General features: G+C 43.3%; 1 protein-coding gene across 2 annotated transcripts in view; it reads left to right on the plus strand.

Annotated features, from left to right (window-relative positions):
• LOC134928037 (dyslexia-associated protein KIAA0319-like) overlaps positions 1–25,047 on the plus strand; it is a 64,240-nt gene that overhangs the window by 17,748 nt on the left and 21,445 nt on the right. Inside the window, exons 5-13 of one of the 2 annotated variants that reach the window (XM_063923267.1) lie at positions 17–209; positions 2,338–2,436; positions 7,119–7,216; positions 12,168–12,255; positions 16,624–16,716; positions 16,846–16,978; positions 20,285–20,513; positions 20,921–21,044; positions 24,002–24,134. In XM_063923267.1, coding sequence (XP_063779337.1) covers positions 17–209; positions 2,338–2,436; positions 7,119–7,216; positions 12,168–12,255; positions 16,624–16,716; positions 16,846–16,978; positions 20,285–20,513; positions 20,921–21,044; positions 24,002–24,134 — 1,190 coding nt within the window. The remainder of the gene's footprint in view (positions 1–16; positions 210–2,337; positions 2,437–7,118; positions 7,217–12,167; positions 12,256–16,623; positions 16,717–16,845; positions 16,979–20,284; positions 20,514–20,920; positions 21,045–24,001; positions 24,135–25,047) is intronic. The other variant, XM_063923268.1, reaches the window with a different exon arrangement.

A 25,047-nucleotide genomic window follows, 5' to 3' on the forward strand; every position in this document is an offset into this window, starting at 1 on the left:
CTTATCACACGTGTAGCTTCCGACTCTTTTGCCTAATTCTTCATCTCTGGATAAACAAGTGTTGGCTGGTGACGCTGGGAAAAGTGACAATAATACATTTAGTTGGATAACAGAACATCAGGAAGTCACAGAACACACAACCAATACTGAACCACTGTATCCCACTGCTGCTCACAATGTTTCACCCACCTCCTCTGCCCAAGTGCACAGTAAGTCACGACACAGGACTGTAGAAAACAATGTTTATTCATGTTGTCAAATTGCCAAATGTTTTTTGGTTTTGTAAAATAGAAATGGGATCTTACATGCATTTGTCAAATGTAACAAAAAAATGGTTATTGCTTCAAACCGCTGAAATTAGGTTCAAAGGGCGGTATTCAGTTCTTTTCACCCCCTTCCACACCCGTTCTGTTTCTGCTGACGGGTGTGGTATAATCATTTCAGCTCGCTACCCCCGGTGAGGACACCCAACCCCTTCGCAGTTGATTACTATGGGCACGATATGCGCTAAAACGGATACCACTTTAGAAAGGAGATTGGGCTTGATACTGTATATCATTTGAAGTGTCACTGGTGCCATCCAGGTTTTTTCACAGGATATTCCACATTAATGTTGTGGAACTTCCATTAAAAATTAGAATTGCCTGGTGTTATTCTGGGAAGCTGTGGAAAAATAAGAGTAATTAAAATGGCCAAATCTGGACTTGGCATAAATGACTAGCTGGGCAACTCCGTGTACCACATTTGTGACAAGATTTGGTGTATTTTAGATCATTACTATTTCACCATAGAGTATATAAGAAAGATAACTACTAACCCCACATAACAGGAGATTCTGGTATTAATCGTATTAATGGTCGTACCACAAATGTCAGTAGGCACAGTGTATAAATAAAAGAGGCATCCATATACTTTATAGTTGGCTGCAGTGTGCTAAACCAGAACATCTAATGTAGCACAAGACAAGGAGAGAAAGTTGCAGCTCCCCCATCAGAGGAGAATATGTAGGTGAAACTTAGGGTGTGTACACACGGTGAGATCCTTGCTATGCCCGATTTTCACTTTGCGATTTCCCCTGAACTCCCCAGAGCCCAGCTCCACTGATTTTGACTAACTTTTCTTGAGATATGGACTATGTGTGCTTATGATTTTGGCTTATGTGAGATTTTGGCTTATGTGAGATGTAATTAACATGTGAGATGAACTAGATAGTACACCGATCTAGCAAGGATTGACTTGCCTGCACAGTCTATCTTTTCTTGTGATACTGACCTGGCGGGACCGCACATCGTGATCAAATCGAGATCGCAAGTCAAAATCGAAAGAAAAAATTTCACCGTGTGCACACACCATCAGACATAGAGTGGGTATGCAGGGTTGGACACAGAATGGTATTCTATTAGCAGCTGTAATTTACCATTGCAAATAGGTTTGCTGTGGGCTGTCGGAGATTATGCTTCATGCAGGGACGTGCTGTGAGCTAAATGGCTCAGGAGGCATTGGCTGGCATCAGAGACAGATTTACACGCAATATGTGAGCCAAAGGGTACATCTGGCCATTATACACAGGTGCAGCAGTAAAAAAACACCTGGAAATTTGGTGAGTTTTGATTAGAGATGTGTGGAAAGGATACACAGGTGAGGCACTGCCTCACCTGCCATAGACTTTTACTCCAGAGTTCTGGCTATAAAAATGATTAGAATAATGCAAAGAAGATATTTCAAACATAATGGGGGTAATTCCAAGTTGATCGCAGCAGGATTTTTGATAGCAATTGGGCAAAACCATGTGCACTGCAGGGGAGCCAGATATAACATGTGCAGAAAGAGTTAGATTTGGGTGGGTTATTTTATTTCTGTGCAGGGTAAATACTGGCTGCTTTATTTTTACACTGCAATTTAGATTGCAGATTGAACATACCCCACCCAAATCTAACTCTGGCGCCATGTTTCGAGAGAACTGCATATGCGCAGTAGACATATTGCCGGAGCCTACGGCGCTGTGGAGAGGAGGGGGCCAACCCGGAGTGTGCACACGGGCCCCCTCCTCTCTTATGATGCCCCTGTGTCCAGTATACTAGTATAAAATAATTCATAAACCACCAGTTATAAAGAAACTTAGATTTATTGTTTCAGATGTGGTTAGAGGCAGTAAAAACATCTGTGTATAAGGGAAACATTCCCCTCTCTTGGAAGCAATTCTGCGCGTGCGTGTTTGTGTGTGCGTGTTTGTGTGTGCGTGTTTGTGTGTGTGTGTGTGTGTGTGTATGTATGTGGTGTGTGAGTGTTTGTACTTATTATAGAAATCACATTTCCTGTGTATAATTTATATTGCAGAGCAAGCTGTAACGGTGTCTACTGCAGGCAACATTGAAGTGACTTTGCCGACCCATGATGTTCAGCTTGATGCCTTTGTACGTCCTGAAGCACAAGCAGGTGACTTAGGCCATTTGTATACAAAAATGAAAATGAACATGCCAAACAATGGCTATGGATCTGATTCTAATTTGTACGTAAAGTGATCGCTTTTGCGGCTGTTTCCAGTGATCGGACACATCCCCCTGTATTCTGAGTCACGTGCTTCTATGTGACTGCACCCCCCAGCGTTCATCAGCAGCAGTGCTAACTATTATTTGTATTTGCATCAGCCCCATCCTTGGTGCAGGAGATTAGACTGAAATGTGCTCATTTCTGAATAACCCAGAAATCCATCAGCATGCCCACAGGATGCTTCCCTGGTTCCCACCCAGTAACACCCATTCTGCCATAACTGGGAAATGGCAACATGCATCTGTCTCAGAATCACTCATTAATGCTGTTGTGCCGAGAGAGGGGAGGGAGAGGGTACAAATTACCCGGGCCCAGGTCTGAAGGAGGGGCCCAATGAGGGTCCAGTAGGGGCCCAGGCCCCCTCCCCTTACCTGGCAGCAGCAGCTGCAGCTCTTCTCCTCAGCCCAGCACACTCTGCTGTGTACTGGGCTGTAGTGTGGCCATGGCGGTCCCTAAAATACTGTTTTTTTCAGTATTTTTTTTCTAAAGGTACCACACCTCCTGTGATTAGACCATGCCCCTTGAAAAGTACCTGGGCCCAGCCCAGCTCTCGACTGCCCTGCATATAACATCCGTATTTGGAATTGCGCACAAGTCTGAATTAGGCCATATGTCTAATAACCTTTTTTGTTGTAGTGATCAATATAATTCTGAAATTATATGTAAAAATGTAAAAAACATTGTTCTAATATCACACATTTGCTGCTGCTTATGTCACAAGTAAGCATTAACCACCACCGGGGATTTTATGGTTTTATTCATAAAATACATGACAATAAAGATAATGATAGTCATTGATGTAGTAGATAATGTTTGGAATATTGTACCTGGCTTCATTATTACTGTCATTTACTAGGTCGGTCACTTGTCACATATCAGAAATCCTTAGGTGGGGATGAAAGTAATTAAGGATTATGTTATGTCTGTTTTATTCTAACAATATATATGATATACTTTATATTAATCTGTTAGATGACTGAATAAACAATCTTCACAGATAACTGAGCTTCACTAAAATGACATGAGTGTAGAGGAATCTATATGCATTTGATATCAACCAGTACATGGAACAAGAGTCTGTGTCATTTTGAAAATCCATTCATTCTGGCCCCTAATGAAGCCCCACATGTGGCAAGTACTGAAGGGTAAAATACTGACTGACTGACTGACAACTTTGGGGTCTATGTACTAAGCCTTGGAGAGAAATAAAGAAGACGGTGATAAAGTACCAACCAACCAGCTCCTAACGGCCATGTAACAAGCTTTGTTTGAAAATTAACAGTTAGGAGCTGATTGGCTGGTACTTTATCTCTCCCCAAGGCTTAGCAGGGGGACATTTACTAAGCAGTGATAAGAGCGGAGAAGTCAGCCAGTGGAGAAGTTGCCCCATCAACCAATCAGCAGCTCTGTGTCATTTTATAGTATGCAAATTATAGATGTTACTTAAGTGCTGATTAGTTGCCATGGGCAACTTCTCCACTGGCTCACGTCTCCGCTTTTTTCACTGCTTAGTAAATGTCCCCCATAGACCCCCTAACTAAATGATGTGAGAGAGGATTAAAAAAAAAAACAATCTGAAGTTTGGTCGGGTTAACTGAGTAACAAGGAATATAATGCAGGACACAAAATGGCTGACTAGATGGGCCAAGTGGTTCTTATCTGCCGTTACATTCTATATGTTTCTATGTTAGCCACAAGGATAACAAGTACATAGAAAAATACAATAAGACTGTGACACTGTAGAGGAAGTACAAAAACACTACAGGGAAAGCACAAGATGTAAATGTATGAGATGCATGTTATATCTTTAATGACATTATGCGCGACTAGGAATGGCAGCAAATACTTGCTACTCAGTAAGTGTACTGGATGCCTAGTGCCTAGTAAAATCCAATGTTTCCGCCTCAATAGTAACTGTACAATCACCTTCAATCAATTAATCATGTGAGTAGAATGCTGAAATTGAGCTACTGCGCACAGTCCTAACAAGGGATCACAAGTCCCTGTAATCACTGCTATCTGGGAAAGTTTTGTGTAAAGGGGAGAGATCCGTGTTTCAAATCTAAGCAAGCTGACTAGATTGCTTAGATTTTGAGCACGGATCTGCTGTGAGTATGCCCCCCAGCGATAGCGATGCGCGGGGCTATCACCGGTGCTAGATTGAGCCTGCATGCAGGCACAATCTAGCGGGTCGCTCACTTCACCGTTGTGTATAGTGAGCGGCCCCCCCATCCGTCCATCTGTCCATCCCCCTCACTCAGCACATCGCGCTGTACTGAGCGGGGGAAAACGTGTGCTGAGCGGTCTGTGTTAAGATCGCTCAGCACACATCTCTCCCGTCAGTACCTCCCTTAAGTCTGAGAAGCATATTTTTCTGTAGCTCAGTAAGTTTTTTTTTAAAATATATATATTTTTATCCTATATATCTTATAGGCCCTACACACTGGCCGATCCGCCGCCGAGCTGCCCGACGGCGGATACGGCCGACGAGCGACCCGGCGGCGGGGGGGGGCAGTGGCGGGGGGAGTGAAGTTTCTTCACTCCCCCCGTCACTCGGCTGCATTGAAGTGCAGGCAAATATGGACGAGATCGTCCATACTGGCCTGCATGTACAGCCGACGGGGGACCAGCGTTGAACGAACCCGGGGCCGTGCATCGTTCATCACTGGAGCCTCCACACTGACAGATATGAACGTTATCTCGTTCATTAATGAACGAGATCGTTCATATCGTGCAGTCATGTCGGCCAGTGTGCAGGGCCCCTTAATCTTTGTAACCCATTTTATTTTTTATTTTTTTTATTTTTTGTATTAATTCGTCAGTGGTTTTGTGATCTGTATAGATATTTATAAAACTTTCCAAAAGAGTTTCACATTTCAGATAGATTAGTTATTAACTAGTGAAAGCGTGGTTCTGTGCAGCTTAAATATAAATATTCAATATAAAAAAAAATAGCGTTTTCACAGGATGAAAATGATCATCTAGTACAAGTAAGCACTGACCTTGCTTTTTAGGGAATGACGGTAGCCAAATATGTTTTCCTGTGCCCTTAGCCCTTCCTTGGGTGTTTCTTCTGTCAGTTCCTCCTTTGTAGAGCATCCCCTGGTGGTGGGGGGATGGTGATGGGGGAATATGGATGTAAAGAGGAAAAATCTATACATCACTGGTTCACAAACTTTTTTTGAGTCACGGTGCCCTATAGTATCAGAATTTTGTTCTTGGCACCCCTAGGCCAAAAGTTTCTTATTTAGACATTTAGAAAAAAAATGTTGAATTAAGTAAATTGTGTTTATATGCAGGGAAGGATTGGGATGGAAAACCAGCCCACTACATTTATGGAAGCAGTCCTAATTGGGGTGCAGTCTGATGAGAGGGTGAGGTCAGTTAAGGAGGGTGGTATTCGTCATAAGGCCTGATTGTATGCAAATTTGGCCTTCCTTGCTTCTTTTGCTGCAGAGTAGCGGCGGATTGGGTACTAAAAGTGGCCCTGTAGCTTTGTGTAGAAGTGGCCCGACATGGGCAGCACAAGAGGTATAACATACCATGTAGCCATGGCAGCATCACTGGATGGCAGAGTTGCTGTACTGCAGAGATGGAATAACAGAATGAATGGAGACAATGTTGTGTACTGAGTGTGGTGGGCTGCCTGTCATGTGGAGAGTGGGGTCACATGACAACACACAAAACAGTACTCACAGACACTTTGGCCTACCAGGAATTATCCTGGTGAGCCCTATGGCCAATCCGCCACTGTTTATATGTCATCCTTAGGTTCAGTTATATGGTGAGGGACAGGATTCACTTCTGATTGTCCACATATTATGATTGGCAGCCACAAGCACTGGTTTTGCCTATAACATTGACCATAAATAATTTGAATTGGTCCTAGAATACCAACCCAGGGCATCCCTGCAAGTGCCCCGAGGCATCCCAGGGTGCCTAGGCATACAGTTTAGGAACCACTGCTATACGTAACCTTGATAACTATTTAAACGCTGGGTACAGTAGTAGATATTTCATGAAATATTTGTTCATTAACTGCTTATGAAAAACTCTGAAACCCAAATTCCCTCACAAATCTTCCAAAGTGGAAACTATATTAATACATATGACCAGATCTATCATGGTTTTACGTATGTTCAATTATTAATTGGAATATATGTTGCTCTATTAAAAGTATATGTATATACGGGATGCAGTTAAAATGCCGGCTGTTGGGATCCCGGCGTTCAGGATAGGATACCAACGCCGAAATCCCGACAGCCGACATTGTACTGGCACCTGGAATCCCAACATCCACTCGGAATTCCCACTCGGTTGGTGGGTTCACGACACTAACCGAGTGGAAATAGAACCTGTGGTGAGTGAAGCTTGGCTAGCAGGCCTGAAGCGTGGTGAGCGCAGCCATCCCGCTAGGGGAATCCCGGCTTCACTGCCAGGATTCCAGCAGATGGGATGCCGCTGTTGCTGTACTGACAGCCGGCATCCTGGCTGCCGGGATATCATACCGGATCTGTATATACAATGGGTTACATTTTCTGTATGTTGTAATGACCTATCACTTGCAGACATGCCATATACATTTGAGTGGGAGATGATGAAGCAGCCATCAGATTTCCAGGGAGAATTGAAAACGAAAAATACAAGATCACTGGTATTGTCAGAAGTAAGTCAGCTTTCCTCTTTTTCTATATTTTTCCACAGTTTTTATTTCTGTTTTCTATTGATTTTTATAAACCTAGCATTTCACTCTAAATGAGACTATCATGTATTGCTATTGGGGTAATTCTGAGTTGATCGCAGCAGGATTTTTGTTAGCAGTTGGGCAAAACCATGTGCACTGCAGGGGAGGCAGATATAACATGTGCAGAGAGAGTTAGATTTGGGTGGGTTATTTTGTTTCTGTGCAGGGTAAATACTGGCTGCTTTATTTTTACACTGCAATTTAGATTGCAGATTGAACACACCACACCCAAATCTAACTCTCTCTGCACATGTTATATCTGCCTCCCCTGCAGTGCACATAGGGGGTCATTCCGAGTTGTTCGCACGCAAGCTGCTTTTAGCAGCTTTACACACGCTAAGCCGCCGCCTACTGGGAGTGAATCTTAGCTTCTTAAAATTGCGAACGAAAGATTCTCAAAATTGCGACCACACACCTCTTAGCAGTTTCTGAGTAGCTCCAGACTTACTCGGCATCTGCGATCAGTTCAGTGCTTGTCGTTCCTGGTTTGACGTCACAAACACACCCAGCGTTCGCCCAGACACTCCTCCGTTTCTTCAGCCACTCCCGCGTTTTTCCCAGAAACGGTAGCGTTTTTTCGCACACACCCATAAAACGGCCAGTTTCCGCCCAGAAACACCCACTTCCTGTCAATCACATTACGATCACCAGAACGAAGAAAAAGCCGTGAGTAAAATACCTAACGGCATAGCAAATTTACTTGGCGCAGTCGCAGTGCGGACATTGTGCATGCGCACTAAGCGGAAAATCGCTGCGATGCGAAAAAAATTTACCGAGCGAACAACTCTGAATGACCCCCATGGTTTTGCCCAACTGCTAACAAAAATCCTGCTGCGATCAACTCAGAATTACCCCCAATTATGTGGAACACTAAAGGCCAGACTCAGCTTGTGAAATGTTTTGTGTAATGAAAGGTAATTACTTTGCAAATGTATTCACTATCTTAATTTTTACTCATCTCTGCCTGTTAGCAATACTAAATCAATAGTAGATCTAAAACAATATCAAACTCTTGAAAACTATAAGCAACAATTGAACCTGATACATATATATATATATATATATATATACACATACTGTGTGTGTGTGTGTGTGTGTGTGTGTGTGTGTGTGTGTATATATATATATATATATATATATACTGTATGTATGTGTGTGTATGTATACACTGCATCCGGAAAGTATTCACAGCGCTTCACTTTTTCCACATTTTGTTATGTTACAGTCTTATTCCAAAATGGAATAAATTCATATTTTCCTTCAGAATTTTATACACAATATCCCATAATGACAAACTGCAAATTTATTAAAAATAAAAAAAACTAAGAAATCACATGTACATAAGTATTCACAGCCTTTGCTCAATACTTAGTTGATGCACCTTTGGCAGCAATTACAGCCTCAAGTTTTTTTAATTATGATGCCACAAACTTGGCACACCTATCTTTGGGCAGTTTTGCCCATTCCTCTTTGCAGCACCTCTTAAGGTCCATCAGGTTGAATGGGAAGCGTCGGTGCACAGCCATTTTCAGATCTCTCCAGAGATGTTCACTCGGATTCAAGTCTGGGCTATGGACATTCACAGAGTTGTCCTGAAGCCACTCCTTTGATATCTTGGCTGTGTGCTTAGGGTCATTGTCCTGCTGAAATATGAACCGTCACCCCAGTCTGAGGTCAAGAGCGCTCTGGAGCAGGTTTTCATCCAGGATGTCTCTGTACATTGCTGCATTCATCTTTCTCTCTATCCTGACTAGTCTCCCAGTTCCTGCCGCTGAAAAACATACCCACAGCATGATGCTGCCACCACCATGCTTCACTGTAGGGATGGTATTGGCCTGGTGATGAGCGGTGCCTGGTTTCCTCCAAACATGACGCCTGGCATTCACACCAAAGAGTTCAATCTTTGTCTCATCAGACCACAGAATTTTGTTTCTCATGGTCTGAAAGTCCTTCAGGTGCATTTTGGCGAACTCCAGGAAGGCTGCTATGTGCTTTTTACTGAGGAGTGGCTTCTGTCTGGCCACGCTACCATACATGCCTGATTGGTGGATTGCTGCAGAGATGGTTATCCTTCTGGAGGGTTCTCCTCTCTCCACAGAGGAATGCTGTAGCTCTGACAGAGTGACCATCAGGTTCTTTGTCACCTCCCTGACTTGGGCCCTTCTCCCCGATCGCTCAGTTTAGACGGCCGGCCAGCTCTAGGAAGAGTCCTGGTGGTTCTGAACTTCTTCCATTTACAGATGATGGAGGCCACTGTGCTCATTTGGACCTTCAAAGCAGCAGATATTTTTCTGAATGCTTCCCCAGATTTGTGCCTCAAAACAAACCTGTTCTCGGAGGTCTACAGGCAATTCCTTTGATTTCATGCTTGGTTTGTTCTCAGACATGCACTGTCAAGTGTGAGACCTTATATAGACAGGTGTGTGCCTTTCCAAATCATGTCCGATCAACTGAATTTAGAACAGGTGATTCCAATTAAGCTGTAGGAACAAGGATGATCAGTGGAAACAGGTTGTGTACCTGAACTCCATTTTGAGCTTCATGGGAAAGGCTGTGAATACTTATCTACATGTGATTTCTTAGTTTTTTATTTTTAATAAATTTGCAAAAATCTCAAAAAAACTTTTTATCACATTGTCATTGGCCCTCATTCCGAGTTGTTCGCTCGGTATTTTTCATCGCATCGCAGTGAAAATCCGCTTAGTACGCATGCGCAAAGTTCGCACTGCGACTGCGCCAAGTAACTTTACTATGAAGAAAGTATTTTTACTCACGGCTTTTTCTTCACTCCGGCGATCGTAATGTGATTGACAGGAAATGGGTGTTACTGGGCGGAAACACGGCGTTTCAGGGGCGTGTGGCTGAAAACGCTACCGTTTCCGGAAAAAACGCAGGAGTGGCCGGAGAAACGGTGGGAGTGCCTGGGCGAACGCTGGGTGTGTTTGTGACGTCAACCAGGAACGACAAGCACTGAACTGATCGCACAGGCAGAGTAAGTCTGAAGCTACTCTGAAACTGCTAAGTAGTTAGTAATCGCAATATTGCGCATACATCGGTCGCAATTTTAAGAAGCTAAGATTCACTCCCAGTAGGCGGCGGCTTAGCGTGTGTAACTCTGCTAAATTCGCCTTGCGACCGATCAACTCGGAATGAGGGCCATTATGGGGTATTGTGTGTACAATTTTGAGGACAAACATGAATTTATTCCATTTTGGAATAAGGCTGTAACATAACAAAATGTGGAAAAAGTGAAGCGCTGTGAATACTTTCCGGATGCACTGTATATACAGATATGTCCTCCATTTTGCTGCTGTCACACCAAACAGCCCCTCTTGGCATGCCAGGTCATGTGAGAATCTTCTAGCATCAGGCGTTTTTTTCGCTGAAGATGTATCTTATTCGCAATGCAGCCAAGACACACAAGGAAAGTGTGTTGATTAATTTGATATGACGCTTGCATATCTGTGTGCAACTAAACCTCTGAATCTGTATATGAAGTGTTACAATCTAGCACAGTGGTCTCCAACCTTAATTGGGATGTGAGCTACTTTCGGAAAATAAAACCTCTGCAAGAGCTCCCCCCTTCCCCCAATGCGCGCGCATTCCTGTGAAAGCGTGTGTGGCCTCGGAAAGTGGGTGTGGTGTCAGAAAAGTGGGTGTGGTGTCAGAAAAGTGGGTGTGGCCTCCCAACAGTAATGCCCCCCTGCGTAGTGCCAGATACGCAAATAATGACCCCCAGCAGTGCCAGCCAGATAGACAAATATTGCCCTCCGCAGTGCCAGATATACAAATAATGCCCCCAGCAGTGCCAGATACACAAATAATGTCCCCCAGCAGTGCCAGATACACAAATACTACCCCTCAGCAGTGCCAAATACACAAATAATGCCCCCCAGCAGTGCCAGATACACAAATAATGCCCCACAGCAGTGCCAGATACATAAATAATGCCCCTCAGCAGTGCCAAAACAAACTTTACAGTCAAATTATGCTCCAATATGCTCCATCAGTATACACCTGCATTGTGCTGATTATTGCAGCCATTGCCATACCTATTTAGACTTTAAATAGGTGTGGTGATGGCTGCAAAAATCAGCACAATGCAGGTGTATACTGATGGAGCATAATGAGGTTTTGGGACAGCCACATTATGCTCCATCATAATACACTGCATTGTGCTGACTGCAGCTGTCATACACACAGAAGCCTTTAATAATATTACTGCTGGCACTAACCATGAGTGTAAGCCTCACTAAATGCCGCTATCACCCCCGTTTGAACGGTCCTGATGGCGTGGGGTGCGGGCTCCGTCACACTCCATGCGTCAGCGGCTGCACAGGGACAAACATGGAGGAGGTATCGGCGCTGTCAGCTCTCCCGTGTACATCACTCCCGGCCGCGCACGGCCACTCCCGAGTCCCCTTGTGTGCAGTGTCAGTATGCCGGGTGAGATCGGCGGCTGGATTCTGCCCGCGAGCTACTCTGATACCAGCGGCGAGCTACCCATCGCTTGCGAACGACGGGTTGGCGACCGCTAATCTAGCAGCTGCAGCTTTTTTCCACACAGTATGTCATGTATCTAATTAACCAGCATAGTCTCCTTGTGCGTCTTAGCCATATTGCGTATAAAGATATAAAGGTGCTCAATGTTAGCAGAGTTGCATGGGACCAGACGGCTCCCTCACACCAGGTATCTCGCACTGCATGGTGTATTGAGGCTGTGTGTATGAGGACACATCTGTAGGTGTGTACCATGTATTACACTAATCATTGCTAGTGAAGTGTTCAGCTATTACTATGCTTAAAGTGTTATGTAATAGACTATGCTTAAAGTGTTATGTAATAGACATGATATGGTGGTTGTCTGTTTCAGCTTACAGCAGGCCTGTACACACTGAGAGTGACTGTATCAAGAGAAGATGTTCTTGGAGAAGGATTTGTTAACGTTACCGTTAAGCCAGGTAATTGTAATATTCTTATGCACATTGCTGTATTTCACACACCATTTACCGTAACTATTTCTATTTATTTACCAACATGTGTATTTAGTGATAACCACTGAGAATACAATGTAGCCACTTAAAGGTGGTCTAGTCATGAAGCAGTCAAAAGTGTGGAGAAGTAAGTCAGTGAAGAAGTTGCTCATGGCAACCAATCAGCTGCTACAGTATGTATAATTTTATAGAATGCACTTTATAAATGTTACCTCAACACTAATTGGTTGCCATGGGCAACTTCTCCATTGGCTCACCTTTCCACTCTTCACTGCCTCATGAATAGACCCCTTAGTGTTCAGATTTTGCATCACCAGTACTAAAAACATTATGTACCTTTTTGAGATATCTTGAACAAACTACAAATAGCCATAGTCATTCATGGAAAACTTCTCTAGCATGAAGCCTAAGCTTGCTGGTTGTCTGTGCTCCCCATGTCTCATCATCCTCTCAACCTAGGGAAGATGTATCTAACCTTTGACAGAGATAAAGTGGAGAAGTCAGAAGCTGATTGTTTTTTAACGGGTAACTTCTCCACTTTTTCCCTTCTTGAAGGTTTGATACATGTGCCTCTACTGATATCGATGCCCTACTAGCCCATCTCTGAGTGTTTTCAGGTGACTGTGTAGTGAGAGGCCACTGGAAGGTATTTTAAGGGATAGAATACAGGGGTTTCTTGAAGCCAATAAGGTTATTAATAGGAACCAACATGGATTTGTGAAGGATACATCATGTCAAACTAAATTAATAGGCTTTTATGAAACAGTTAGTGCAAACCTAGATCTGGGTAAAGAGGTGGATGTAATCTTTTTGGACTTTGCTAAAGCTTTCGATACAGTACCTCATATGAGACTTATTTATAAATTAAGAGAACTTGGGCTAGGAAGCACAATATACACTTGGGTTAGAAATTAGTTGGATAATAGGGAGCAGCGAGTGGTGGTAAATGGAACTTTTTCTAAATGGACTGAAGTACTAAGTGGTGTGCCACAAGGGTCTGTACTTGGACCGCTATTGTTCAGTATTTTCATAAATGATCTAGAAGTAGGTCTAGAGAGCATGGTGTCAATTTTTGTAGACGACACCAAACTGTGTAAGGTTATAAATTCGGAGGGGGATGCTGAGTCTCTTAAGAACTGGAAGCATGGGCAGCAAAATGGAGAATGAGGTTCAATATAGACAAATGTAAGGTAATGCACTTTGGTAGCAAGGACAATAATACTACCTACATACTAAATGGGGAAAAACGAGGGGATTCTGTACTGGAAAAAGATTTAGGTGTTCACATAGGTAACAAACTTAGCAGTAATACCCAAAGTAGGAGTGCAGCAAATAAGGCACACAAGGTATTAGCATGCATAAAGTGGGGAATCGATGCAAGGATGATAGTGTTATACTCCCATTAGATAAATCACTAGTGAGGCCACATCTTGAATACTGTGCGCAATTATGGGCACCATACTACAAAAAGGATATCCTGGAACTAGAAAGGGTTCAGAGACGGGCGACCAAATTGATTAAGGGGATGGAGATGCTCGAATACGAGGAAAGGCTTGCTAGGCTAGGCATTTTTACACTGGGAAAAAGGAGATTAAGAGTGGACATGATTAACATTTACAAATATATAAGAGGACAATACACAGAGCTAGCGGGGGATTTCTTTTTGGTAAAATCAACACAATGAACACGTGGACACCCGCTTAGGTTAGCGGAGAGGAGATTTCGCTCACAGAGATGGAAAGGTTTCTTCACAGTAAGGACAATATGTATTTGGAATTCCCTGCCTGAGAGAGTAGTAATGGCGGACTCGGTCATTGCTTTTAAGAATGGGCTAGGTAAATTCCTACTGGATAAGGATATACAGGGTTATGGTGGATGGCAATGGCAAAGGAAAAAAAGGAATAGACATAACTGCTAAACATTCACAACAGTTAAAATGAGTATCAAAAATATTACAGTGTAGGAGATCACTAACAGGTTGAACTCGATGGACAAATTGTCTTTTTTCAACCTCAGATATTATATTACTATGTATTGTGGAGATTAGTACTGTATGTCTCATGACTGCTCTCACACCTGCATGCCTTCTACCTAGAAGAGGAAGCCAGCAAATCAGTCCATCCATAGGCGCAGTGCTGCCATGGTATACCAGTATTACTACATGTTTTGGTTAGTAAAATCCCAAGCTTGGTGAAGCTTGACTGCTGTGGATGTTCAAGCTTCATGTAAGAAACACATTGACTCAGTTATGCAGGTCATATATCTATGGGCCAATTCCCCATTCTGTCAATACCAATCTGATCCGCTGATTCGGCAGACTCTGATGATTATTGATCCGCCAGTAGACTGGCAAGACACTATTGGCAGATGCCTACAATTTGGTAGGTGCATAGCGGATGTGAGCAAGGAGGTTAGTCTACATGTTGATTCCAAATCAGAGTAGGTTTTATTGAATATAATAAGATACACATGATAGAAGACAAACAGCAGTCAATACGATAAGGCAGTGGTTCCCAAACTGTGTGCTGTGGCCCCCTCGGGTGCCTTGGGGCACTTGCAGGTCCAGGGTCAAGGGTCAATTTAAATTATTTATAGTCAGTGTAATAGGCAGTGCTGGTGACTGCCAAGCATAAAATATGTGGACAAACAGAAGCCAACCTTGTCCCTCACCATACAATTAAGCCTAAGAATTACATTTAACACAACTGTTTTCATTTAATATTTTTTTCTAAATTTCTCATTAAGAAACTTTTTGCCTAGGGGTGCTGTGAAGAAAATTCTGATACTCTAGGGCATTGTGATTCAAAAAAGTTTGGGAACCACTGCTATAAGGTATAAATCTCTCTGTGTTGCTCCAATAACACAGTGACAGACTTTTGCACAAGCAGATACTTTTATAGAGGCATGTAAACAAACCCTGCACCTGAAGTCTAGATAGTCTGACCTTTAAGTTTGTTGAATAATATTTACTCAGATATGTGCTGTTATTTAGACAGATGAGTCATGCACTATAAACAGATCATTAAGAGACAGCAGGTTGTTATCAGCCATGGCACGTCTCGTGAAGGAGGCAGGTCCAAGCTGTTGCGAAGTGACCAGGATGCTGCACCTCCTCCATCAACCGGCGCTTCCAGGTCCCGCCCTGCACGTAGCAATGCTACCGCAGGGGGGACTGGGAGCCGCCGAGCGCCTAGCAACAGGGATGCTAGAGGCAGGCAGCATTGCCAGTTGCTGGGCAACTAGTCTGGCAGGGACTTTGTGGACGTGCAACAGTGCAGCTGCACGTCCTTTCCTTTATCATCTCCTCTCTGATTCCTGGGGCTGATTGGAGCAGCCACATATATATTCCCTTCCTGGTCAATCCCAAAACGCTGGTGATAGTTCATGCTCCTAGTGAGCACCTGTCAGCTTGTGAATATCTGTGAATCTGAGACCCTGTCTGATTGCTTTCTTAATCGGATCCAGCTAGCCTTGTATTCAGGTTTTGGTGTGGAGTTTCCACACAGGCACTGTCTTTGCCTGTATTTCTTTATTGTATCCACCTTGTGCATTGTTGCTTTAATATTTTATTAAGTTGCTTATTACATCCTGTGCATTGTTGCATTTACAAATCATTTGTATATACAGTCTCGTTGCTAATAACACACTGTGCATTGTTGCATGTACACATATTGTGTTAAGATTATATTCCAACCTGTGCATTGTTGCACTCAGGTGCACTCCTTATTTACTACACAGTCTGTGCCTTAGCATAGTAGTAAGGTTGTGTCTGGTGAACGTCTCACCATACTGCATTTACCCCTGCCCTGCCTCTGATAGTCACCTTGTCCATACATAAAACCTGGGGGCATCTGAGTACGGGGTGGACCTAATTCACCCTGGATTGGCGGCTGCTATAGGAGAAGCTTAGCATTGCAGGAGGCTAAAAGACTGCTGGGCAGTGGGTAATAGCGTGAGTGTCACAAGTCACTGCCTATAAACCTACAGAACAGAGTGTAAACATAACACAGGTAGTGACTAAAAATGGAAGCGCGACGGGCGGTCGCGGTATCCTGCAAAGTCACACACCCTTTCCCTGAGGTCACACCCCTTTTCTGGTGGGCGCGGCTTCGTCGCACATCAGTGTCCCGAATTTCACATACTAAAAGGAGGGAGGTAGGCTAAAGTATGATTTAAAAATGATAGTGCTATGTTTTGATATTTACATCTACCATTTCAGGCCAATTTGCTGTAGAAATCATATTCATTGCATTATACAAGTTGCACTGTGTACACATCACTTAAGTATTAATGCATGGCACAAATAGTTAATAAAATATTGTAATTTCTTTAAAGCAGCCAGAATCAATCAGCCTCCAGTTGCAGTTGTATCTCCGATAGCACAGGAGGTATCATTACCTACACCTTCGGTCTTTATCGATGCAACTCGTAAGTATTGTATAACAATTTCCCTATATTGGTGCTATATACAGATTTATCTGTATAGAACTTTATCTGATTAATTTCATTTGTGAAAGAGGCTTCAAACTAGTGAGTTCTCTTATGTTTCTAACACAGAAAGCACAGATGATGTTAAAATAGTAGCGTATCATTGGGAAGAGATTAGAGGACCTTTACAAGAACTGAAGACATTAGGAGATCAACCAGTCTTGCATTTGTCTGATCTGGTAACTGGAAACTATACATTTAGGTGAGGCCAGTACTGTATGATGTAGACTGACTATGCTTGGTGTATCTTACAAATATAATAACATACAATATAGGTAGACAATGGGCAATAGACAATTATTTTTGAGATGTTTATATGACATTAGAGTACCATTTGAACAATTCTGTAGTAGATACTGTTTTCCATTATAATTTGGTATTGGGGAGAAAGATCAGCACTGACCTAAGTGCTGCCTGCCTGTTAAGCCCCTGCCAAGCACAGTTATTGCTTTAAAGGCGAATCAGAGAGTGGTAGTTATTCTCATCTGTGCAGTACTGCGTTGACAGGCTCCAGGACATATATCCCTTGTGACTTATTGATCCCTTACATTTTTTAAGAATGTGAATGGAATTTATTTATGTGTGTGAAAAAACATCTCAGTAAGAATGGAGGACCACAGAAGATGGGGAGACTGAGAGAACATGACAGCACATGCAGACTTCCAGGACTTGGATAGACTGATAGGACACATAGGGGAAGATTCAAATGTTTGAAAAGTCAGTTGGGAATCTGTTTTTTCCTATCTATTAGATAGGAAAAAACAGACTCCCAACTGACTTTTCAAACATTTGTAAAATCTGATTGGTTGCTATGAGCAATAATACCCACCAACAACTCCCACCTTAGTAAATTTACCACTATGGGGGAAATTCAAATGTTTGAAAAGTCAGTTGGGAGTCTGTTTTTTCTAATAGATAGGAAAAAACAGGGTTCAGTATGGTATGCCGGCGGTCGGGCTTCCGGCGACCAGCATACCGGCGCCGGGAGGCCGACCGCCGGCTTACCGACAGTGTGGCGAGCGCAAATGAGCCCCTTGCGGGCTCGCTACGGGCGCCACGCTATTTTATTCTCCCTCCAGGGGGGTCATGGACCCCCACGAGGGAGAATAATGTCGGTATGCCGGCTGTCGGGATTCCGGCGCCGGTATACTGTGCGCCGGGATCCCGTCAGTCGGCATACTGAAGACCACCCGGAAAAACAGACTCCCAACTGACTTTTCAAACATTTGAATCTTCCCCATAGTGGTAAATTTACTAAGGTGGGAGTTGTTGGTGGGTATTATTGCTCATAGCAACCAATCAGATTTTACTTAATTTTTATCTAGCTGCTGCTGGAAGATATTAGATAGAATCTGATTGGTTGCTATGGGCAACATCACCAGTTTTAAAAAAAACTCCCACCTTAGTAAATTGACCCCATGGTATGAGGGCATATACAGATTTACAGGACAGGGATAAACTGTCACAAAAGTTCAGACAGGAAAGAGAGTGACTGATAGGGCAAGTAGCGGATACCACAGTGAGAGACAAACAGGAACTTCCAGGACATGCAGATATGTCAGAAAGCACAGACTGACTGGACATGCAGTCATCCAGGGCATGGGTAGACAGATAAGACGGACAGAAAGGACATGCATAGCATCAGACTGGGGTATGAAGAGCCCACATTGGGAATGTCGTGGTAGTGGTCCGTGCTCATGGGCTGTGGCCAGTGTCAACAGAGGCTTGGCCAACCATTAGAGAGGACAACATACAGTAGGTCCTGCCAGATTATGCACTGTACTGAATACCCCATAGTCCTGGGAATACAGTGTAATGTAACTTGTATAGTAATAAAGCACATAATGGTGATACTGTTTATATATGCCACTCTACGTATGTGTACACACCAGCTAGTGTCAAAAACACAATGAGAACTGCATTAGGTCTAGTAAAGGCCAAGTACATGCCATTGTAAGTTCAATTATCTAAGTAATTACCAGTGGGATGACTTAAGTATTGGTTACTTTTTTTTATATATTTTTTACAATTACAGTACCTTTCTATTTTAAATATGCTATATCAGTGGTTCCCAGACTTCCTTGATTCTCGGTGCCCTATGGTATCAGCATTTTATTCACATGAACATGCATCACCTCGGGATTTCTGCAATCTGGAGTCCAGACCAGGGTCACGGAGCTGAGACCCAGGAATCTGCTGGCTGCTAGACCCGGCAAATTCCTGCGTCACATGTCTGAGAGTGACTTTATTAAGAAATTCAGAAAAACATCTCAAGTTAGTTGTGCTTACCTGCCATCCTTATGGCCAGTTATGTGGTGTGGAACAGGGTTGTACTTCTGTTTATCCACATATTTTACGGCTGGCAGCCACCATCAATGTATTGCCTATCACATTGACCATAGTTTTGCTTGGTGCTGGATAAACAACCCATGGCACCCTTGCATTTTCAAACAAGAAAACACTAGGGAGCTGATCCTCTGTCAGACGTTGCTGCTGAGTCTTTTGCCTCGTTTGGTTTTATGCTTATGCAGCAGCTGATGAGCTTCATTCTGAGACGGCCACTGGTAGCAGCGCAAATCCGTCTTCGTAAGTCTTTAGATGCACCATTGAAACTTGAGCCAGCCTTATGGCAGACACAGTTTCTCCGTCTGTGTCTTTCGATGCAGCCCCTGTCTACAACACGCCCGTGTGTGGCTAGCCACCCTCCTGTAACCTCCCAGGACCTATGTGCTGTGTAACTCGGACCCATGCACAGACCTAAAACAGAGGCCGCTTACATGCGGCATTGCCTTGCGCCCATCTCTGAATCAGGTCTGTTAATCCAACCACTGATTTTGAATTGGTGGTTCCTATAGAAACAAAGCAAGCACCCATGATCTTATCTACCAAGTAATTAACCCTCTAGTAGATTAGCAATTTATAATTTGAGTGCATGGCCTGGAACCTGACATTAGAAGGAGCGTTGGGCCTACTAGGGATTTCCCCTGTACCCCTGTGGGCCAGTCCGGCCCCGGACATGCAGTCATCCTGGACATTAATAGACAGATAGGAAGGACAAACAGAGCTACAGTGGCCAGGGGTGGGTGTAACCATATTGCAGTGCAGCTTACATGGAACTCTCCTGTTCCTGCATGTAGCTGCCTTTTTGCCTGATGCTCAGGGTTTCACATGATTACATGTGCATGATGGGTGTGCTGGAGAACTGTGGCTGTAATTTATGTCTGCTTGCCTAAATAGCTAAAGTGAAAGTTTGTTTTGCCTAAATAGCTAAAGTGAAAGTTTGATATCAAGGTACTAAAAGCAGTCCATATGAGAAATGAGGGCTGATATAGAGGATGAGGCCAGTGCAGGAGAGATATAGCTCTGCTAGACTGACATTAGGTTAGGTTACCTTTCTGGCAGGTCTACTTTCAGGAAATACAATAATTAGTAGCGTGAGGAATACTCTGTACGTTGCATGTTTTCATAATGTAGGGTGACCTTTTAGATTTGGTTCTCATGTCTTCAGGTTAACGGTAACTGACTCTGATGGAAGCACAAATTCTACTGAAGCCTGTGTCACAGTGACCGATCCTGTGGACAACCCACCTATTGCCAACGCTGGAACCAATCAAGTCATAACCCTTCCCGAAAATGACATCACTCTGAATGGAAATCTGAGCAGTGATGATCACCAGATTGTCAGCTATGAGTGGTCTCTGAGCCCCAGTAGTGCAGGAAAAGTGGTGGCCATGCAGGTAATGGGGATCCTGTGCCTACTATCAGTAATGGGTGTATGGAGGCAGCATCATGCGTGGGCACGTACACGTTGTCCTGTTCATGTAGACACAATGTAGAATAAATATGCGCCTGTCACCAAAATTAAGTATAACATTTTTTATTGCTGAAATTAAAAAAAAATTGTCATTAAATGAACTTTATATTGTATCATTATTTAGACTGGAAGATGTATTAGTTATGTATTTAAACAGAATTGTTTTTATTGTTTTGGATAATAATACATATCAAAACATTGTAGGATTCTATAGAATGTGGACATTGGCTGGTAGTGTGCTGCCAGGAGCTGTGTTCTAGCAGCAGGTATTTAAGTATATCACTATACATGGGTTTATAGGGTACATATGACTTACCTCTTGTGTTACAGGGTGTGCACTCTCCATATCTTCAAGCTACTGCAATGCAGGTTGGAGATTATACATTTCACCTAGTAGTGACTGATTCCTCCACGCAGCAAGCCACTGCCCAAGTGATGGTGACTGTACAGCCTGGTAAGTGACATGTCTTACCATACATTCCTACATACATGCCAAGTGATTGTGACTGTACAGCCTGGTAAGTGACATGTCTTACCATACATTCCTACATACATGCCAAGTGATTGTGACTGTGCAGCCTGGTAAGTGACATGTCTTACCATACATTCCTATATACATGCCAAGTGATGGCGACTGTATAGCCTGGTAAGTGATGCGTCTTTACCATACATTCCTACATACATGCCAAGTAATTGTGACTGTGCAGCCTGGTAAGTGACGCGTCTTACCATACATTCCTACATACATGCCAAGTGATGGTGACTGTACAGCCTGGTAAGTGACACGTCTTACCATACATTCCTACATACATGCCAAGTGATGGTGACTGTACAGCCTGGTAAGTGACACGTCTTACCATACATTCCTACATACATGCCAAGTGATGGTGACTGTACAGCCTGGTAAGTGACACGTCTTACCATACATTCCTACATACATGCCAAGTGATTGTGACTGTACAGCCTGGTAGGTGACTCGTCTTACCATACATTCCTACATACATGCCAAGTGATGGTGACTGTACAGCCTGGTAGGTGACGCGTCTTACCATACATTCCTACATACATGCCAAGTGATTGTGACTGTGCAGCCTGGTAAGTGACATGTCTTACCATACATTCCTATATACATGCCAAGTGATTGTGACTGTACAGCCTGGTAGGTGACTCGTCTTACCATAAATTCCTACATACATGCCTAAACAATAAAGTGCTTTTATGATGCTTACCAAAGGGCACATACAGTATTTGACATGAATCTTTTTTCCTCTTCCATATGGTGATGTCACATGATACATTTTGTATGCAAGCCAAGCACTGTTCCAGCCTCCAAGCCTAATTTTGTTTTCAGTTAGAAAGTTAAATACTTGTAATCTCATGGTTTATAATGACTGTGTAAAATGAATTGGGGTCAAGTCAATTACACACAAGTCCCCTCGCAGTGAGAGTAAGTGTGGCTACATGACAAAGTAACAGCATGCTATTTCTGGACCTCCATATTTTTTTTCACAGCCCCAAAGGGCTGCTTACAGAAGCCATAAGTCCAGGACAAAATTGGGTTGTGAGGGGGACAGTTGTGGAGGCATTGACGGCATTCCCCCCCATACACTTTGGACATTTAAATTATTAAATACTGACGTATCATCCGCTTTGCTCTGTGTATACAAATGAATGACTTAAATTTAACGTGACTGGATGCTGCCTTTTATATATGGTGTGAAAAGTGGTCACGTCACACCAACCACAAGAATGAATGGCACATTTCTCTGTCAGGCTACAAAGTATCTTGTGCAACATGGGCATATTGAAGCTCAGTGACATTTAAATGATTCTATAGCTTCAGGGGCTGGGTATGTGTGATCCATAGTCACTATGTCACCAGTGATGATATTGATCCCAGAATGCAGGTTGAGAAGGCTGACGTACTACTTACAGCATGTTAAGCAGATCGCATTACAACTGATGCTGATAAAGCAGCATCTTTTATCATGCTGTAAGTAGCTTATTAACCTTCTCGCTAAGCCGACACCTGCCTTCTGGGATCAGCATCCTAACTGCTGACATAGTGACTGTCGATTCCAGAACTATTTCACCTTGACACAATGTAAAACTTTGGAAAATCTATATATCACTTTACAAATATCAATTGTCTGGTCACGTGACTTTCCTTTCCTTGAATGTCAACATTGCAGCTACATCCTAGATTAGTGGTTCTTTACCTGGGTATCCCCTGGCAGCCCATTTGTGGTATATGTTCGTGCAACATTTGTAAATCAATACATTTGTAAAGATGCATGCGGCTAGAGAACCCAGGACACTGCTTTCCCTATGTGTCTATCACCTGAATGTCCTGCTCCACCATTACAGAACAACCTTCTGGAACCCTGAAATGTCACACCGAATACCCCAGGTTGAGAATGACTACGCAAGATGACTGGTTTACCATTTTACCTTTTCTTAACAATCTACTAATATATGCAAAATAAGTTGAAGTTAATATGATCCGAAAGAAGACTGCCTACTGAGTAATGAAGACACAAATTAACTACTGCCACCACTACAAAGAGTGGTGCTGTCATTTATTCAGTGATCTATTATTTGGAAAAGATTTACAAAAACAATAAGTTTATGATTGTTTCTATTCAGTAGCAATGTTATACGCACTGGGCCGATGTTAGTGCGGCTCATGCCGCAAAGTACTGATGTTTGGTATTTTGCTCATGCTCCGGACCCATACTTCGCATGTGCAGTACGGTTCTGTGAAGTTGGAAACAGATCAGCTGCAGACTTTCAATGATTGACAATCTGCTGCTGTTTCCCAAAAACGGAGGCATGTCGCCTCTATTTTGGGGGAGTGACGAGGCCATGATCTCTATCGGAAGATAGATATTTCCTGGACCCTTTGTTGGATCTGCGGTGGCTGGCTTGGGTGACACCATGGGACATGCAGCTGATGGCCTTGCAGATGATCTGAGGCTGGATCCTTGGATGCAGCACTTATTACTAATGCAAGCAGGAGGCATCTACTTAGACGTCTCCTGCTGCATTACCATACTAGTGCATCGTTGCTGCTTCCATGTAAGTAGAAGTGATGGCACCTCCAACCACACATGAATCAGACTCCATGAGCATTTTCTATGGTGACTCCGTCCAGGGACCAATAATGAACATTTAAGAGATGCTTGCTAGAGTCAGTATATAATCAGGCTGGTGTAATGTTTAAGCTGGCTATTCTAGGCAAAGTGCTCCACAATATGGACCAATCCACTAGCCCAGGAAAACCCTTAAACTGTTCTGGATAGCAGATCCCATACTTTTACTAATGTAACATTCAGCTTTGGATAAAACACAGTGCAGTACTGTATATGATATGTGTGTAATATGAAAGACATTTCTGTATTGTGTTCATAGAGAGTAACAGTCCGCCAGTAGCAGAGACCGGGCCTGATAAAGAACTGACTTTCCCAGTGAAATCTACTACTTTAGATGGGAGTAAAAGTAGAGATGATCACGGCATTGACTCCTATGAATGGGACAACATCAGGTACAAAACATTGTTACCACCATTTGTGCAACTTATACATTACAAATAGAATCAATATTTGATACTTTTTAACTTTTGCATTGTAAACATTGTGTTCTCATTGCAGTGTCTCTTAAGCTGGGTACACACTATGCCGACGGATTGCAGTCCGGCTGGTCCGCTGATCTACCTGACAATCAGTAAGTGTATACACACTTACCAATTGTCGGCCGAATGTGTCGTACCTCACGGCACAACTGGGCGGGCATTTACATGTGCCCATCCAGTTGTGCTGTCAGTCACTGGCGGCCCCTGCAGAAAGTGTACGGGCAGTCACACAGCATGATGCGTCAATATATCTGCAGATATATCAACCATCAGCTGTGCTGCAGGGCCACCGCGATATCTCTATGATCGACGTCGTTCACAGACATATCGGGGGCACACACCTGCTGACGCGCCCACTATATGTCAGCCATTCAATTGAATGGCCGACATATCGCCCAGTGTGTACCCAGCATTACAGTGTGCCTGTGACTGATTTTCTCTGATTGTGGGCCTAATTCAGTAAGGATCGCTATTGAGGCTGAAATAGTGTCTGTCTCAAAACTGCTACTGCTAAAAATCACATGTGAAGAGCCGCCCAGAAAGGAAAAAGACACCTCCCGCTACATTCGCAAATTTGTGTTTGCAGTCGCATAACTGTGATGCATACGCAGAAATCAAGCATCATCGACAGCTTGGGCGCCATGTTTTTCATTGCAGCGATCACAGCTGACGTCAGATGCACACCCTGAAAATGGCCATGACACGCCTGCGTTTTCCCAACCACTCCCCATAAACGCCATGTTACCACCCACAAATGGTCACTTCCTGTTAATTACTTTGCGGTCGCATTTCACTGGGCCTATGATTTGCACTTTGGTCTTCGCGC

This window comes from Pseudophryne corroboree, chromosome 5 (genome assembly GCF_028390025.1).
Source record: "Pseudophryne corroboree isolate aPseCor3 chromosome 5, aPseCor3.hap2, whole genome shotgun sequence".
Classification (NCBI taxonomy): Eukaryota; Metazoa; Chordata; class Amphibia; order Anura; family Myobatrachidae; genus Pseudophryne; species Pseudophryne corroboree.